Genomic DNA, 12127 nt, shown 5'->3' with positions numbered 1-12127 from the left:
ACTAAAGGCCTTCCTTTCTCATGCTTTCCATCATGCAATATTCCAAGGGCTTACATCCCACTATGTATCACTCTCATCTACACATACATGTGCTGGCTAAACAACAAGAGACATTTGGATTCAAACTATGAGTGTACTGTGTGTGGCCCTTGATGTAATGCATGATGGACAACTTGTGAAAAAGGTCTATATAGCAAGACTATAGTAAGTACATTATAAACACATCTGAAAGCACTTAGTGTGTTTATACCACATTTTCTTCCTACATGTGTAATGAGTTGTTTCAAATCAATTTAAGGAATCGCTGAGTGTCTATCAATATCAATGCAAATAATCATACTGCAAGTCTGACCCGGAATACAAAGTTAAGCTCCAGCAACTTAATTGTTGAACCATTTCACATGGTTGTAAACACAGTCATTTCAATTGATGACGTAAAACTGTTATACATTCTTAAATCATTGGTGAGCTGCGTAAATTTGCAAAATTACCCTGCTGCAAAATTGATGCTTTTATAAATAAATTTAAACAAAGATTAACAGTATTGGCTGAAACTGGTACATTTTTCTTACTGATATAATAAGTATAGCCACTGTTTTGTATGTAAGGTCAGACAAGCATGATTAGATACTTCTCTACTTTTGTAGACACAGAACTTCCATTTTGCACTGCTCATACTTCACTTGTGAATCCAGAGGGTGTAAAGAATATATGCACCCTGTGGGTCTGGATAGCAAAAGTAAAAGTAATGCTGGAGTCTGTACACGTCCCTGCCTTCCACTGCTGCAACTGGACCACTGAACAGTCTTCCATTAGCCACCCACTCACACTGCAGCACAGAATGTAGCAGGTTATCTCAACTATACCACTACAATCATTGTAAGTATATTACAATCACATCATACAAACTTGGAAATATTTGTGTCATGTGAAAAATGTAATAACTTAGTAGTTCCTTTTTAGTGTGTGTGTCAATTTGAAAATTAGTGAAAGGTTTCACTGCAAGGCACAACTCATCTTAAGTACTTAAATATTCTACCAATGAGCACCCAGTTCTTGTTATAAGCAAATAGTGTGGTAAATATCAAGGAATCAACAAAGATGTATATAACACCATAGAAAAAAAATATGGGTAAAGAAAATAATGTGCAACTACTTGTCGACTGCTTAGGGCACTAACTAGTTAAGTGCTTTTTTAAATCGGTCACTTATACACTGGACTATGAACATTGCAAGTGCTAAGTAAAGGGTATCAGACATTCTTGAAATGTCCGATCAGACTTTACATGTATTGCGGTCAGCGGCACACATTTCTAAAATGTTCAATGCCTTTGGCTTTACATGTACACATTACAATGCTCATAGCCAAAGGTACAAGTGACTGATATGAAAAAGTACTTAACCAGGCCTGTGCACCACACAGACGTTATAATGCTTGTGCTACAAACTTGCTGATATCAAAACTTAAATATTATTTGGAAATGCAAGAACATCGCAAGGGACCAAACATATGGCACTCACTAAGTTCTTGCATTTTCCAAACAAAATAGACTATTACACTTCATGAATGGTGCATGCCAAGCCTCGTGTAGGCCACAAGATTGCCAATGTTGAGATCAATGAAGTATAACAAACATGATGAAAACCTAACATTAACTATTGTCTTTTATGACCATGACCTTTGTACATGTAGTCAACTCCAAAACCTAACAGAAGCTTTATCATACAAAGTTTTCATTTAGTTTTGCATCATTTGTATGGAAATGCAAGGATATCCACAATTGTTGCACTAGAATCCAAGTTGCAATTTACATTTACAGCATGTTTTTTCAATACCAAAGTTCAGCTGCACTTTGTACACAATAAAATAACAAATGCTAATTAACACAGTGCTTTGTGTGGAAATGAATAACTATGGGTTAAAATAATTACAAACTCATATGATATAATTATGAAATGCTCCATTCTCTTTTCAAAGCATCAGAAAACAAAGCTATCAATATTAAAACAGATTTCCAACCAGTTTTAAGCTGTGTGCAAATTTGGTCAGATTTTACATCCTACTACTGTTTTTCTTTTCAATCGTATACATTTGTAGCTATGATATTCAAAAGGTATGGTGAATGTTTATAGAAATATGAGCTCAGTAACAAAAGATTTCCATTGTTGTATACTGTTGCTGTATCTGCGGAACAGGTTAATGTGTCAATGCAAGATACTAATGAGTTAGCCTATATGTTATGCCACACTGGCTAACTACATAGAATGAAATACCATTTGCTCAAACTGCTTTCACATTATGCTATGAAATTCCTTTCAAAATCCAGTGATGATTAAGTGATGTTGAAATCAATTAATGGACATAAGCCATTAACTGTACTGGCAACTTGCAATCTTTGACCTGTGGACTGCTTGTTACCTGCTTAATACAATTTAATTCCAGACATTTAGTCCCAGACAAATATCAGGATTGACACATACTGATCAGGCAAGTAGTTTTGTCACTTTCTCCAAATTCCTGGTAGTAGAGTGAAATGGGTGTCTTATATGTGATGTGAACAAGGAAAATCAGTCACAACTCGGAAATATTAATTTTGAGATATAGCCAACAAAGGAAATATTTCCTTTGTTTCCTGTTGTTTTGGAAACTCTTTAATTGCTCATATCTTTGGAACCGATTGTTCAATTTCAATGCGGTTTTCTGCAAAATGCAGCTTTGTAAATGCTTTTTACTATCCTATAAGAAACCGGAAATTTAATTTCTGAGTTCCAACTGATTTTGCTCGATCGCATCACATATTAGAACTGCCAAGTAACTCAATTAATTACCAAGGGAACTTTTTCACTTTTGGGAAATGATCTGTACAGAATTGCTTAGCATTAATGGTGAAGATCAAATGGGACATTGATCAAGCAGTTTGGGTGATATTTCTATACTTCACAACTTCTCAGAAGAAACATTTTACAATTGTGCCAAATCACCACAAACAATACTGTAATGAAAAAGCAAGGCACATTCCCACAAAAAAAGTTGCTAACTTCCAAGAAATGTTGAAAAGAATGAAATATCCTAATAATTAACCAAAAATCAAGTACTTGATTTATTTTATAATCCACATACAATCCATGATAACAATATACAGGCTTCTTCATAATGTAATTTCAAATTGCATGTTTTTTACCAAAAATAATTATGATGAATTTGAAACATTACTTTTGCATAAACAGTAATGGACTTACCAATTTAGTATTTCTGTGTAAATTATGATATACGTAGGCTAGCAGACAGATAGACCCAACAAGCACTTACAAAAGGAATAACTTGAGCTGTTTTATAAATAAAGTAGGATTTAATTTCACCTACTTATGTTCGCTGATCAATCAATTCTTGCGGTAATTAAGTCAACTATATATGACATGATCTGATCCCATCACACCAAAGTTGGCAATAGTGATATTGAGATACAGGCAAAAATAACAAGCAAAAGTACCACACACATAAGAAAATGAACATCTGAAAAGTACAGTATGCCAGGTATGTGGAGATTTCAACATTGATCAGTAATTTATTTTTTATTTATTTATTTATTACACTTTATCACTGGCACAGAATTACAAGAAATATATAATATTGCACATAAGTTACATCAAAAATTACACAATATTATGAAAGGAACATTTGTTTTAAAAAGTCCAGTGAATGGCTGGAGCGAACAGGTGCCAGGCACCTCTAAGACCCCCCCCCCCCCACCAAAACCAAAAAAGAAGGGAAGGGAAAAATAAATTAGAGGGGGAAAAAGTGTAGGTACTGAGCAAGTTTGACTCAACTTTAACAATTTCTGACTTTGGTCTGACTGGATCATATCATGTCACATATTGTCCATTTAACAAACTAATTTATCCCGATTACATTTGATTAGAGCCCGAAATTCTCTGTTTTATGGAAAACGGAAAAATTTCACGGGGGAAAAAATGGACAAAACAGAAAATTAACTTTTGCAACAACAGGCAAAATTTAAGCTTATTTGGGTCTAATTTCCAATGTACATTCAACAGAATGCACAAACCGATTAAATATTTCACAGAAATTTACTTCAAATTTATCATTACTTGCCTTTAGGAGTCATATTTGCAGTTTCATGGGGTTTTTTTTCCGGCTATGTCGCCGATTTTGTGAGGTCAACATGTGCATCATTCAGTGTTACTAGATAGAAACATTGTTGACAAAGCATTCTTTAATATGAAAAAATTGGGATTTCCTTAGAGTGGGTTAATTTTATGGTTATATTTAAAAAAAAACGGAAAACAACACGGAATTTAACATTTACAAAACGGAGAATTTCGGTCTCTACATTTGATTCAATGGATCATATCAACTCAATTCAACCACAGACTTGAGCTAATTCCATGAGTATCAATCATAATTTTCATATACATTACACATGACAGATTTAAAACTGAAGCCTCAGTATATTCAGCTCAAAGATTTACAACTTTACCTAGAAGCCACCTTGCGTAACTCAGAGCGGGAAAAACAGGGGTATTTAGGATGGTATAAATGCTGTTTAATCAATCTAGATGCTCAATTCCACCAATACCATCTTGTGTGTGAATTGGACAAGCAATGTGTTGAGATATTGTGACTGTCAAATTTTCACACAAGCAATCAGTAAAAAGCTAAATATCCCACTTTTTCTCTTGACTGTTACTCATTACATATGGCATTCTGATAGGTAGGCCTTTAAATTAGACGGTATAATAGACTTGCACCAAAGCAGCTCGTGGATACCAGCAACTACTACACAGATCTGTATGCTTTTTCTTTCCTCCTCTTTCCTGGCATGGTTTATATGATTCATTTCATAACCTCCATACAAGCAGCATCAACATGATTATGCATACATACATGTTGCATTGACATACACATTTTATCTACAATACAATGCAACAATTCACCTATGTTGTAGGTGTAGTATAACACTGATACATAGCTATTGCAGCCAGCTCATCTATCCATCTTGTGTACACCATCTATTCACCATACTCAAAAATACTCTTGATTTAACATTGTAAACAAAGCTCTCCAGCAATGTGTGGCAGGTAGCAACTGAAGATGTAGTTCTTGTGGTCACCTGAGCCCATTCACTTCAGCACTTGTCCTCGTTTAAAAGGTCAATCCATGCATTTGCTTTTTTTGCAATCTTCTCACTTCCCATTACCAGTTGAGATCTGATCACCAAAACACCCATCAATATTAACAGCGTTCCCTATATATATATTTTATTTCCTAGGCAATGCAAAAAATTGTTTTGGTGGGACAAAAATCCCACAGTAGTAGTAGTAGAGTAGTAGTAGAAATATAAAAACGGGTCACTTCTAAAATTAAAATTGCTGCAGCTTCTAGGTGGTATGTAACAATGACCTTTGACCCTATCATGTCCTATGACCTATGTTCTCTAACACGAGATGCTCTTTCTTGAAGAATCTGTGAAAAATAACAAGAAAACAAAGACAAAAGTCAGATACTGATAGTCAGACTCTTAATATGCTAGTTGTTTTTACAGCAAAATGGGCGGACTTTAATGGTGAATAGGCTATGAGGCAATTAAAGTATTCATTTCATCCCGTCTGGTGTTGATCGTAAAACACACTGACTCATCTACTTTAGGCAGTGCTTTACACTGAATTTAAATATGCAGTGCAAATAATCACAACTGAACAACACTCATTCATGACTTGTATATTCCTACAGTCTGCCTGTGTTTGTTTGTTTGTTTGTTAGAGTCTGTTTCTATCGTTGTTTTTCAACTTGCGGTATTATATAAGTTGTTCAAACTTAAGTTTAAAAATTCATTTACATTATGGTTTATCTGAACAGATATAACTTAATGAAAGAGGACACCCTACCCTAACCCTAAACCCTTGGGTAGTGTTTCTGTTTTCTGTCCGACAAAAAGTTTCTATGTGTTTACAAACTGATATCAAAATGATTGTATTCTACTTTGTGCATCCTTCAAGGAAAATACAAGCACACAAACAAATGAAAAAACAAACAAAACAACAAATCATTGTCAAATTATTTTTCATTCTTTACTACCAAATGATCACATTTCCCAATTTATATTTTGTTGCAATTTTTCAACTATTACAATTCAAAATAGACTTTTTAGAATAACGAACAGAATACAGAAACCCTTCTTTATCAGTTCAGTTCAGATTTTGTACCCAATCATCATAATAAAAACTACTAAATTAAGTTTATATGATCAAAAGTACATGATCAAAAGTAAACAATCAATAACCATCAAATACATAAATATGATGGTTGAGAGGATGGATGGGGACACTGCTGGGCATAAGGGGGAGTGACAAATTATCATTAATAATGGACACCAATCAGCTAGGACATAAATAAATAATACTCCCTTGGGTGGGTACTATAATATGTGACCCACTCTGTCAAAACCAGAAACAAGTCACATTTTTTACATTTCATGATTTGAGTACAGATGTAAGCACTAGACAATAAGCTTAAAAATGATACCAATATTATTAAAGAGCATCAATACTTTTCAAGGTATGGATAATTTTGTAAATAATACCTTGACAATGTTGTCAAATTGCTATTTTGAGTAATGGGCTAATTAGTTTCCTGCCTTACACAGGATTGAATAGCTATTTAATATCACAGTTAAATGTTATTTATTGATTAAATAAACCTCTTTTTAATAAGTACTTTCAACGATTTGAAAGTCCGCTTAGTCCTACAGTCAAAAACCATGAAATTAAGAATTCTGAAATTTCATTTTTTATGGGAATGTCATCTTTAAAGGCCTATAACTCAAAAACATGTCTGGTGACTTGTTCCAGGTTTTGTTGGAGCTGGTCACATATACTTTACACAATCTTCCTGCTATTCTCTGACAGGTTGTGTATGATTTTGTTTGTTTGCATTTTCAAAAAACAAGTGACATCCTGACAACAGTTTCATCCAATATTGTGGGCAATAATTCCAGTCCAACAGTTAATAGCGGAACAATTTGCTTTTGTCCCGAGGGTCACGTTTCACAGAGTGCGACACATTGATGGAAAACACTTGTGCAATATAACGGTGATGTTATTCTCATCAGATGAGCGAGCGGTCTGCAAGTCAAACACTGTTAGTGTCTATAGAGACTGGCTACTTAAAGACTCCATTATGCTACACATGACTAGGAATTAAAAACAAGGTTGATAGAGGTGTTTGTTTTTGAAGTAGTCAAGATGTATCGCTTGAGTAATATACGCTGTCCATTTTTTGTAAGAAAACCTGACAAAACAACAAACCTCAGAGTCCCAGCTTTAAAAGCATTGTCCTTTATGAAATAATAGCCAATAGTAGTAATATTGAGGCATGGTTTGGCATAATTGGTTTACAACTTTACATCACCTACCAACAGGCCATATTCTTTTAAATAAGGAAAAAACATGTTGACTTCTCAATATGGAGAAATCACCTACCTTGTTTCACAACCAGCCTGAGAGTCCAAAATCTGTCCGATGTTCTCCAGAAATCAATGCTTCATTTACCAATTTTGGATATATCACCAATAATAGACCTCTTTGCCCTATCTATGGGTTCAACTCCAATACTTAAACTACTATGCCATTAGCAATTCTGCTGCAAGCCAAATACTGTCCCATCTAACACACTGCTTAATGGTTTTTTTTGGAATCACTTCAAATGTTTTATGTGAACCTTGAATGATGACAAACCTGTGAAGAGAGAATTACTTACTTTTGCTTTATCTGTGGGTTCTATTGTGCTAACGCCATTTGTGTTACTCAGTTCCCGGGATACCACACACAGAAACTCGGACTGGTCTTCATTACCATATGTGTACGATGAACCTATGTTAATTAACTGTGAGAAACAAAATAACAAGAATGATAATAAATATTTTATTTACAAAAACATCTCTCTCCATACCTCAACATTGTATTGTGTCATGTAAACCCAGCCCATTTATACTATGCAGCAAGGTATTTACTCAAAATAACAAGAAAGATATTCCTAGCTTTACAATCTGCTAAATATCATTGGTACTGATAATAAATGTTTCGAGATCAAGTTTAAACGTAATTCTAAATATAACTACTTTTTGTCTTGTTAGAAACACTGCATCTCTTATCTTATTTTTCCTGTCTTTCAAATCCTCTTCCTTTAAAAAATAGTATTGAGGAACAAAACAATAACAACCAATGGTGAAACCTTTTTTACAATTTCCCATTTTATCAGAAACTGGCTTCATAAATGTATTCATATGTCACCAAGTTTCATAACTCTTTCTTTCCACATATGTTTATGTGTTTATTTAAGTCTGAATATGCCAACATTTTCCAGGAGAATTATAAGCTAACTCAATATTCATGAGAGCAAACCAACAACACTGTGCGGGCATCAAACTTGCATCATCTCCCAACAGACTCTGTCCCCTTACCTGTTCAAACCTCCATCCATCTGACATTGTTGATACCATCTGTGTGAGTTCTTCTTCCTGACATTGCAGTACTCGGTATACATGTTTTCTTGCCCCCTGTTCAATGAAAAACACAAGAAAAGCTTACAAATTGGACCAACTCAACAAAATATGCAAACCTTGACCAAGACCAAAAACACTCCATTAATTAAGGGTAAAATGTAACAATTTGGTCAATATTTGGGGACGGCCATACAAATCATAAAAAATAAATCGATTGGCCCTTAATTATATCAAAGAATACATGACCTAAAAGTATGAGGAAATCAGCATCAGCCAAACCCAAAATTGTGAATAATTACAATATTAAGCCTAATTAAATTTGATAAAAATAGAACTAATTAGTGTATGCGCTATGTCGGGATGCTACATTACAACAGGAAGCTGCCTACAATATGATGGTATAATTATCCAACATTAGCATTCACACATACATGTTATGAGAATCTAGGTGACTACACCTTTGTGACAAACCAGCTGAGCATTGCAAAGATGCACACACCTAATTGACACATTCTCCCTCATATGAGAGACACACAATCATGACACTCTGCTTGTCTAATCTCTATGACGTATGTGTATGGAATAGCTGCAATGATACGGAAATTACCCTTCAAAAGTCAAGCCAAATATAGTACATCTTTGCTGTGAGGAGGGAATCACCATGTGACCATTGTAAACCTACCGTTGCATTTCTTGTATCTCTGTCTCTCATTCTGTCTTTAACTAATTTGATAAGTGACGTGATATTGTAGAATTCAGCTTCTTCTAATACACCTGTAAAAACAAAATGTGTTAAAAAGATGGGCTTTTTAATGAAATCTCTAAGATATCGAACAATATCATTTAAAATTATACTATACTCTTTTGTGCCGACTGCATGAATAGTATCACACTTCTTAAGCCCACCCTTTGAAACATAGAAAGCATTGTATAGTTTTACATTAAAATGGTTCAGTATAAAAGACACATTCGTAGCTCTTGACATCGACTTATTCCCGGTTTTGTTTTTTGTATTTTTTTTTACTTAAAATATTAATTGATGTAATTTCACTGTTATATTTTCTTAGATGGTAAAATGCCAAGTCACAAATATCATAGTATCATATAGTATGTGATAAACACACTTGAGGTATGTTTTTAATATTAGTAATTTGCAAATATTACCACGTTCCAATACATTACCTGTCAAATGCTCAATTACAACCTAAGACATACAGCATAATATTTAGGGCAAAAGTTTTTCACAACTTCTGACATTAATATTTTTCAAATATTATTACCCAAAAGCTAACAGAAAAAACAAATTCTTGTCAGCAGCCCAGCATCATATTTGTTTTTGAAAAATTTCCCTTATATCTCCCAAAAAACATGAACATTTTACACACAAAAAATTGTGGTGGTTTTGCAGTGAGTCAAGCTTTTATTTCTTTACACTGTGATTGGCACAATAATGTCAAGACACTTCATCATGACTGTATGCATTCTTTTATTCTCATCCTGTATCTCTTCAGCAAGCTTACTTTCAAATTAACGTAATAACACCTTCAAGTGGCTATTACATATATCATCAAATAACACATTGGCATTTCACACTTGAGAGAGAGAGAGAGAGAGAGAGAGAGAGAGAGAGAGAGAGAGAGAGGTTTAATGTCGACATATTTAAATATCAAAAAGCATAGGAATGAAATTGATGGTGGTGGTATTCAAAAAATGTACTCTAATGATTCAAAAGCAAGTGCACAGGTCTCAAAATGAGTGCGCTTCATCAGACCATAGATGATCAGACTATGAATGACAGCGTTTTTGGCTAAGATGTTGTAGCCAATCAATATTATTAATTTTCATGTGAAATAAGCACCAGGAACCATTTGTTGCATACGATGCTATTTACTTAGAGACAAAAAAAAATTATACACACACATACAATTAGTAGAGTTTTAATTTCTAAAAATATTTCAATCAACTAGGGCCTATATTTCAGATTTCCATGACTTGTCCTTTCATTTCAGTTGGAGGTAATGTTTTTGTGATACATATCGTATATGACTTCAATTTGTAAACTGATCAGTTACTGTCATGTTAAAATTAAAACGGGACTGGTACGTAACTCAATAGACCCTATCATGGTTTTATTAAATACACATGTACATTGTAACTTATCATTTCCAGATGTAGGATTTAACCAATTTATTTTAAGAGCAGAAAAATTCACAATTTATTATTAATAATGGAATAATTCATTGGAAAATCAGAATGGTGTTTTATAGCAAATGCATCTTAAATTTTTAAGTATTATTGCCAACATTCATGATGTCAATGTTAATGTCAATACTGTTACATATTCTGGAAAGTCAACAAAGTAAACCAGCTGTGCAAAAAATTGCTCAAATCTCATTATGGATACATGTCATCTTATTAGTTTTATAAAATAAAACATCAGAGTCCTGTACATACGTTAACGTTATTATGCTGCTTGGTGAATTTGCCTACAATGTTTCCACTGAAAAATAGAACCTATTGAATAAACTCAACCGGACTTGTATAACAATTGAAATGGCAGACATGTTGGTTCTAAGTTTTAAGTGATAGAGGGACAGGTCTCTAGTTCGATTCGACAGCCAACCTATCACCTGTTTTATTGTATTATCATCAACCATTCATACCTATCACCTATTTTATTGTATTATCATGAGAATTGCCCTGTGGTACCTTATGGTGGACATAATTTTATTTAAATCAGGACAAGCAACATAGTATTCAATAGGGTCTATTACATGGCTGTATATTTTTCTTACAGGTTCTTTCTTTCTTTGTGCTCAGAGTGTTAATTAGGTTGAACACAGTATATCAGGCCTTTTGTTTTGAGGAGAGCTAGAGCTGTCACTCTCCTACAGCTCTCCTTAAATGTGTTTGATGAGAGCTATAAATCATTCCCCTTAAATGCAATCAGGGGAGCAGTTTTTCATGATTTCACCCAATAGTTTCACAGAAGTTTGTTAACAAATTATGACTGAATATCAGTAAAACATACCTGGAATCTATTGATAGATTTTACCCATTTCAAATTTACACTTTTGCATTCTATAAGTGTCCTTCATCAGACATTAATGTAGAAAAACTACACCACCACTCTCCTTAACCACTTGACCACTCTCCTTAAAAATGTCAGGGAGGCGGTTTGAACAGCTCTCCTTAATACCCTCAAGGGGAGCTGTTGCCAGCTTGCCTGGCAAAATCTAAAACACAAGGCCTGATATAATATGTACACACACTCAGCAACCATGAATCGGGTCCAATAATTGTGAACAAGCATCTGTGAAGAGCCTGCACAATTGTATCTTTTGAAGCATTAACAGCACAATCCAAATAGCTATAATAAGCCCTGTGTACTTTTCTGCATGCTTAGTCAGTCTATCTTACCACCTGGCAACAGCCATGTTTACTATCATCACAGAATACAGAAATGAATCCCTGTTAAGCCAACCTATATAGCCTCCATTGATTTCAATGTAACTGATACATTATCTCAGGACAAACCTTTACTGCATGTTGTCACTTCTACCTATGTGATCTACTCAAGAAAACATATAGGCCAGGAAATGTGG

At 34.2% G+C, this 12127-nt stretch overlaps 1 protein-coding gene across 1 annotated transcript in view; it reads right to left on the bottom strand.

Annotated features, from left to right (window-relative positions):
• Positions 1 to 3799: 3799 nt before the first annotated feature.
• Positions 3800 to 12127, bottom strand: part of LOC140150041 (BTB/POZ domain-containing protein KCTD5-like) — a 35802-nt gene continuing 27474 nt past the window's right edge. Inside the window, exons 3-6 of the mRNA XM_072172049.1 lie at positions 9205 to 9296; positions 8481 to 8576; positions 7778 to 7903; positions 3800 to 5485 (exon numbers count right to left, since the gene is read on the bottom strand). Of these exons, the coding sequence (XP_072028150.1) occupies positions 5441 to 5485; positions 7778 to 7903; positions 8481 to 8576; positions 9205 to 9296 (359 nt within the window). The 3' untranslated portion in view covers positions 3800 to 5440. The remainder of the gene's footprint in view (positions 5486 to 7777; positions 7904 to 8480; positions 8577 to 9204; positions 9297 to 12127) is intronic.

Source organism: Amphiura filiformis, chromosome 1 (assembly GCF_039555335.1).
Source record: "Amphiura filiformis chromosome 1, Afil_fr2py, whole genome shotgun sequence".
NCBI classification, from domain to species: Eukaryota; Metazoa; Echinodermata; class Ophiuroidea; order Amphilepidida; family Amphiuridae; genus Amphiura; species Amphiura filiformis.
Note: the sequence above shows the minus strand (reverse complement) of the source record. Positions and strands in the feature narration are given on the sequence as shown.